This window comes from Psammomys obesus, unplaced genomic scaffold (genome assembly GCF_907164565.1).
Source record: "Psammomys obesus unplaced genomic scaffold, mPsaObe1.curated_primary_1811, whole genome shotgun sequence".
NCBI classification, from domain to species: Eukaryota; Metazoa; Chordata; class Mammalia; order Rodentia; family Muridae; genus Psammomys; species Psammomys obesus.
Window position 1 is genome coordinate 16,356,619 of NW_026585504.1, and position 7,746 is coordinate 16,364,364.

The 7,746-nt window shown below is 43.1% G+C and overlaps 1 protein-coding gene across 2 annotated transcripts in view; it reads left to right on the plus strand.

Moving 5' to 3' along the window:
• Ino80 (INO80 complex ATPase subunit) overlaps window positions 1–7,746 on the plus strand; it is a 92,192-nt gene that overhangs the window by 77,573 nt on the left and 6,873 nt on the right. For both annotated transcript variants that reach the window (XM_055595549.1, XM_055595476.1), the window contains exons 30-32: window positions 5,759–5,917; window positions 6,324–6,426; window positions 7,109–7,197. In XM_055595549.1, coding sequence (XP_055451524.1) covers window positions 5,759–5,917; window positions 6,324–6,426; window positions 7,109–7,197 — 351 coding nt within the window. The remainder of the gene's footprint in view (window positions 1–5,758; window positions 5,918–6,323; window positions 6,427–7,108; window positions 7,198–7,746) is intronic.

The window sequence follows — 7,746 nt, forward strand, 5'->3', positions numbered from 1 at the left end:
TTTTATTTTATTTTATTTTATTTTATTTTATTTTATTTTATTTTATTTTATTTTATTTTATTTTTTGTTTTGGAGGAATCTCACTATTTTGTTCAGACTAGCATCACACACACTAAGAGGCTGAAATGATTCCTCTCTGCCTCAGCCTGCCAAGTCCTGGGACTACAGTCAGGTACCAGGCTCAAGTGCCTGCTTCCTGGGGTTGGGCTGTGGGGAATGTGTAGAACACCACAGTGGGAAAGATACTGGTGGGGTAAACAGGAGCCTCAGAGTTCAGGTGACAGTGCACAAGAGAAAGGTAGTGTAGTTGGAGACATATTTAAGATTGTGAGGCTAGATGAGATCCCTGCAGTTCAGCATACTTTTACAAATGTATTCTTGGACTGCAGAGTTGGCTCAGCAGTTAAGAGCACTGGTTGCCCTTCAGAGGACCTGGGTTTGATTCCCAGCACCCAGCAGCTCACACACGTCTGTAAATCAGTTCATAGGATCTGATGCCCTCTTCTGGCCTCTGCAGGCACCAGGCACACACATGGCGGATGTACATGTATGCAGAACATTCATACACAGAAAGCAAATAAATCTAAAGTTGTTATTTTAAAGAAAAAATGTATTTCTTAGTTTTTCTATGCTATCTTTGGTTTGGGCTATGACAGGATTACTCAACCTTTGGCTTCTTGGGGCCACATTGGACAGTGAATTGTCTTTAACAATACATTAAATATGAAAACAAAGCAAGGTGTGTCAGTCATGTTCGTGTTAGCAGCCGCCACAGAGCAGCAGAAAGTCTACACAAGACTCTTAACCTCACAGTGGCCCATTTGAAAAAGCTTTTTAAAATTAAGTTGGTGCCAAGTTTGTGGTCATTATAGATAAAGAATGTACCTATATAATGAACTTTCTTAATTTTTTGAATAAAGTAAAAGTAAAGAGAGCAGCATAAAACTAGTGACACATAGAACACTTATCTGAGAAACCAGTGCATCTCTGTTTGGTTTGCTGGAGGAAGTTGAGTGAGGTCCTGAGGTGCTAGTCAGGTATTTTGTTTCTAATTATCTACATTTGGTGTGCTTCATTCAGGGAAGTGTTTGTAAGCACGTATTTGTACAAAAACACTGGGAACTATCTAGTCTACTTGGTTAGTAAAAACATGATTACCCCAAGCACTGTGGGAGGCAGAAGCAGGTGGATCTCTGTGAGTTCAAGGCCAGCCTGGTCCACAAAGTAAGTCCACTATAGCCAGGGCTACACAGAGAAACCCTGTCTGGAAAAAACGGGTGGTGGGGAGGCAGAAAAGGCCATGGTCTTGCAGTGGTGATTTTACCATGTTCTTTGTATGTCTTCATGAAATAAGGGTGTTGTTGCCTCTGTTTAGGGAGGAGTTGTTACAGTAAACTGCCCAGACTTATTCTTCCTTCCATCTGACTTGTTTCAGATGCTTCCCTGTAGACAGAAGCTTTTGTCTCTTAAAAGCAACATGATGTGTTCTGTGCCCTATGGAGTTAGCCTTTAGCTCTCCCAAGGGACTAGACTAACATGGTTTTTGGTTTTGGTTTTTTGAGACAGGGTTTCTCTGTGTAGCACTGGCTGTCCTGGACTTGCTTTGTAGACCAGGCTGGCATCAAACTCACAGAGATCTGCTGCCTCTGTCTTCTGATTACAGGCGTACACTACCATCCGCCCAGCTAACATGTACCCTTTTGGAATGAAAAGCTTCACTCTCGCCTCCAGATATTAGTCAGACTTCTGTAGTTGTTCTTGTTGTTTCCCGTGTTTTCTGGTTCACTCCCTCATCCTTTGGTCTTTGTCATCCAATCCATGAACATCATGCCAGCTCTCACCAGCCTCCCCACATGCTTACCTGGTTTGGTGTTCACAGCTTCATGAAAGTACTGTTCATAGATTTCATCTTAGTCATCACTAAGCTATGTATTCTGCATGGCGTGTTTTCACCATCCCTCGCTAGATCTGGTTCTGTGCTTTTGTTTGTCTCTCTAGAATGTCTCATTGGGCACCAAAAACCTTAAATATGGGTATCATCTGTGTTGTGTCTCGCTGAACACCATCATACCCCCTTCCCCTGCAACCGCCCTACCCTGGCCTCCCCAATACACCTACTGGTATCATGGTGGTACCAGTGTTCCTCTATCTCGTTTTTTGTTTCATTCTTTTCAGTCTTATTCTTGCTTTAACCTATTAATATATACATATATATATATATATACATACATACATATATATATATATATATATATTACTATTTTTCCTATGATTTTCTTTTTTCTAAGCTGTGTCCTATTTTATTCTGTTCTCTTCCCAAATATGCCTTTTAAGTTGTCTTCTTAAGCTTTAGTCTTCTGCTTATGAGCCCAGAGGAGCCAAAGTTGGATCAGGGCTTCATTTTCTGAGATGTCTGTGAAGTCATGCTGAACCACTGCTCTGGGCTTCAGCATTTCGAGGAACTCTTTTCAGCTGTGATTTTTCAGACGTGTGTGATTTTTTTCATGTTAGATGATGTTAATGTTGAAGAGTTTTATGTTGTGTATATGGGTGTTTTGCCTGCATGTGTATCTGTGCATTGCTTGATGCCTGCTGTCAGAAGAGGCTGGAAGAGGCTGTCAAATCTCCTGGAGTTACAGAAGGTTGCTCTGGGCTCTGTTGTTTTCAAGACAGGGTTTCTCCATGTAGCCTTGACTGTCCTGGACTCACTTTGTAGACTAGACTGGCCTCAAACTCACAGTGATCCACCTGCCTCCGCCTCCCAGAGTGCTGGGATTACAGGCATGCGCCACTGCGCCCGGCTAAGTCTATATTTCTTTACTTCGCTCTTCCTGAAAAATTTAAACGGATTTTCTAAGGTAGGCAGGGTTTTTTACACATTGGTGGCAGAGATAAGGGGTCATCTTAAGTTCAAAGCCGGCTTTGTCTACATAGTGAATTCCAGGCCTTTCGGGCTGTATAGGAAGACCCTGGCTCAAAATAGAGAGACTGAGGATGTCACTCAGTGGTAGAGTATTTGCCTAGCTGACAGCATATGACAGAGTTTGATCCTCCATACAGTGATGGATGCATAGATAGATACATACATGTATTGATTTTCTAAAGTCCTTAGATTCAGTTTAAAGTTTCAGGATGTCTTCTGCTGAAGTTTATTGTAGTCCTCTACAAGTGGCAGACAGTGTATATTTCTGCATCAGGTCTGTAGATGTCGATTGCTTTGCTCTTTGTGTTTTACCTCCCAAGCATTTAACCTGTGCCACAATTGAACAGTCACACCTCATGTAAAAGCAAGACCAGACAGGTGTGGTGACATACATCTTTAATCCCAGTACTTGGAAGACAGAGACAGGAGGATGACAACACTATACAGCGAACGCAGGCTGGCCTGGACTACATAGAAAGACCTTGTTTGAAAAAAATGAAATGAAAAAGCAAGACAAAAAAGACATCATACAAAAGGGCCAGTGGGGGTCTTAAATAATAGACCCAGTGCATTGAAAATGCTGATGCCATAGCCAGGCATAGTGTTGCACACGTGTAGTCCTAGCAGTCATGAGGCAGAAGGATCACTGTAAGCTCAAAGGGTAGCCTGATCTACATAGTGATACCCTGTATCAAAAAAATAAGAAAGAAAACAGGGTCCTGGAGAGATGGCTCGATGGTTAAGAGCATGTACTTCCAGAGGGCCCCTACATGGCAGTTTATCACCATCTGTAACTGTGGTCCCAGGAGAGCCAACACTCCTCTCTGACCTGCACCAGCCTCCATAGGCACCAGGCACATGTGTAGTACACAGACATAGATGTAGACATTTATTTTAAATGTTGATGTTTTTGGTGCATCTTTATCCAATGTTCAAATTATGCCAGAATAGCAGAATTGCTCCAAATTTAAGTAAGTTACAAATAAATTGCCTATGAATAATATTTAATGCTTAGGAAGTAGAGGCTGAAGGATCAGTATTCAAGGTCATCCTTAGCTACATTGAAAGCTCAAGGCTGGCTTGGGCTATATGAAACCCCATTTCAAACCAAAGAAACAGTATTATGCAACAGGAAAGGCAGCACAGAGAAGGTTTGAAAAGAGATGATTTCCTCCTTAAAGTAGTGCACAGGAGGCCTTGTGGATGCTGCTGCCCGGTGGCCCAGCCCTCACCCATGCTCAGGCCCACCATGTTCTTCAGCATCTCAGCTCATCAAGTGATGAGCCTTAAACTGCAATTCCTTTGAATCAGAGCTGATAACTGACTAGAAATAGCTTTCGGGGAACTCTTTAAACATTCATCTTAGGATTCGTAGAACAGAAAGTGATGCTGATGAGAAGTGGGCAATGCTAAGAGTGTTTCTTTTGAGGGAATCCTAGTACTTTCTGTTTTCCCATCATCCGTTTCCAGTCCAATTAGACTGTAATCTTAGTGTCTTAGGGTTTTCTTTGCTATGATGAAACACCATGACCAAAAAGCAAGTTGAGGAGGAAAGGGTTTATTCCACCTACTCCACTTTGCTTTTCATCATTAAAGGAAGTCGGGATAGGAACTCAAGGAGGGCAGGAACCTGGAGGCGTGAGCTGATACAAAAGCCACAAAGGGTGCTGCTTACTGGCTTGCTTTTACATAGCTTTCTTTGCCTGCTTACTTATAGAACCCAGGACCACCAGCCCAGGGATGGCACCACCCACAGTGGGATTGATTGATTGATCACTCATTGATCACTAATTGAGAAAATGCCTTACAGCTGGATCTCATGGAGGCATTTCCTCACCTGGGACAACTTTCTCTCTGCTGACTCTAGCATGTGTCAAGTTGACACATAGAACCAGCCAGTACACTTAGATACGTTCTTTTACTCTTCTGCACTTTAATCTCATCTATAAAGTAGGAGTTTGTTGGGGGGGGGGTTGTTTTGGTTTTTGTTTTTCAGTGCAGAGAATCAGACCAATAGCTTTATTCATGCTAAGCGCGTGCTATGTATGCTTTGCTGTTAAGCTATACCCAGTGCTTTGTAGTGTACAGACCATAGAGATGATGGGGGTTAAGTAGTTACTGCACAGAGAATTGTGGTTGCACGTAGAATCTACTATTAGTGATATTAGCATACTAAGTATTAGGTGTCGATATTAACTATTACTATTTATTTTTGTTTGTGTTTTCAAGACAGTTTCTCTGTGTAGCCTTGGCTGTCCTACACTTGCTTTGTAGACCAGGCTGGCCTGGAACTCACAGAACTCACCTGCCTCTGCCTCCCTGAGTGCTGGAATTACAGGTGTGCACCACCACCTGGCTTATTGTTTGTGTTTTTATTTGTTTAAGAGACTTGCTGTTTTGGCCAACCTGGTCTTGATAGTGATCCTTCCACTGGAGCTTTCCATGTGTTTTCTTTTTAATCCTGTGTGTGTGCGTGCATGTATCCACCCATGAAGCTATCTGATCCCCTAGAACTGGAGTCACAGGGGATTATCAGCCTCCTGTCATGGGTACTGGGACTAAAACCCAGGTTCTCATCCTCTTAACCACTGAGCCATCTCTCTAGTCCTTAGTTTCATATTTTTAATGAAAACTATGGGTAGATGAGGGTGTGCCTATTTTTCTCAGAGCAACAAACATATAGCTTGGGCCTCTAAGGACTTTCTCACTACATAGAAAGAAATCTCACATGGCTAACAGCAGTTTTTACAGATGGGTGGCTATACTGCTCTCACAATTTCTGTCCTGTACTCAGAGTACATCCGTCTATGTGGTGTTCTCTTCTCGCCTATGCAGGTGATTTTCTATGACAGTGACTGGAACCCCACTGTGGACCAGCAAGCCATGGACAGGGCCCACCGCTTGGGGCAGACAAAGCAGGTCACTGTGTACCGCCTTATCTGTAAAGGTACAATTGAGGAGCGCATTCTGCAAAGAGCCAAGGAAAAGAGTGAGGTAAGCACAGGGGACGGAAGGGATGATCAAGCCTGAGGGGATAGAAATCAGTCACAGTAACTAAACTGAAACTACAAGACTCTGGTCTTGACTAGTCCTGAAAATACTAGTGTTCTTGGTCAGCATCAGAGCATCAAGCTGCTCGTGTGCACACTGACAGCAGGGAGGGACCTATGTTAGGCGTGGTCAGTTTTAGAGGGGGAAGGGTGGCATTTCAGAGTCCTCCTCAGTTGAGTCCCAAACAAAAAATTCTCAAACTGTCCCTTTTGGGGGACAAATAATGTGGAGGAGCCAGCCAAGTAAACAAGAAATAGTAAGCCAAAGTCTCCCTTTGGAGCTGGCTGGGGGGGTGGTACTGCTGTGTGGGAATGGACCTGGAGATGACATTTTAATCTGCTCTGTGTAGATTCAGCGCATGGTGATTTCTGGTGGGAATTTCAAACCAGATACCTTGAAACCCAAAGAAGTGGTTAGCCTTCTTCTAGACGATGAAGAGCTGGAGAAGAAGCGTATGTACTCGGGCAGCTGACCTCTGAGATGAGGAGCTGTGTGTGTGTGCGTGCGTGCGCGTGCGTGCATCTGTGGACATGCCGTGCACTGTGGTGGAAGACTGCCTGCGGGAGGTTGTGGTCACCTTCCATTGTATGAGTTGTAGGCTTGGCAGCAGGTGCCTTTACCTACTGAGCCGTCTCATCGGCTCGGAGAAGTATTTTATGCAGAAATTCAGTAAAGCCCGTTCACCTAAAGTATTCTGGATTCAAGAATACTGAGTTTCAGATCTACCCCAATTTCTGTGACAACTCCACATCCAAAAATAAGCTCTTTTCAAGTCCAGAACACAAGAAAAGCCACAATAATTAATAGCTTGTATAAAAGCTTTCAAAAAAACCAAATAAATATTGTTTCTTATGTAGGAAAACACCAATTTTTTGTTTTGTTGCTGTTGTTTTTCAGAACAGAGTTTCTTTGTGTAGCCTTTCTTGGCTGTCTGTAGACCAGGTCAAGCTGGCTTTGAACTCACAGAGATCTGCTTCCCTTTGCCTCTTGAGAGCTGGGATTTAAGGCATACACCAAGACCAGTATTTTTCTGAAAAATGATGCCTTAGGAACCACCAGAAGATATGGCCCCAAATTTCAGAGGATAAAAGTTTCAATTCCTACACTTCCAGTATTTTTATATTTTCTTGATAGTGAGACTCCGGCAGGAAGAGAAACGGCAGCAGGAGGAAACCAACCGAGTGAAAGAACGCAAACGCAAGCGGGAGAAATATGCAGAGAAGGTATCTCTAGACTGGGGTTGAGGGGAACCGTCAGGGCCTAGAATAAGTTTCAGAAGCACAAAATAGGCTTTGAATGATGTACATGTGTGTTTGTACACACACATGCGTGCATATTTGTACATACATAATAAAACACAGCTTACATGTGGAGATCAGACAAGTCATCAAAGTTGGTTTCCTCCCTTCATTATGCGGGTTCTGGGGATTGAACTCAGGCCCTTGTTCAATCTGACACAGGCTGATGAGGCCAGACCAGAAAACATAACAAGTACCTGTCTCAAAAATCCACAAAAGGGCCAGTGAGATGGCTCAGAGGATAAAGGCATTGATGCCAAGCCTCATGACCTGCATTTGGTCCCAGGAAACTCGTGTGGTGGAATATATGAACCAGTCCTCACAAGTTGCATGAAAGCAGTAAATGCATATACACCCATAAAATAGGTAGGTGGGTGGGTGGGTGGGTAGATAGAAGATAGGTAGGTAGGTAGATAAATAGATAGATAGATAGATAGATAGATAGATAGATAGATAGATAGATAGATAGATAGA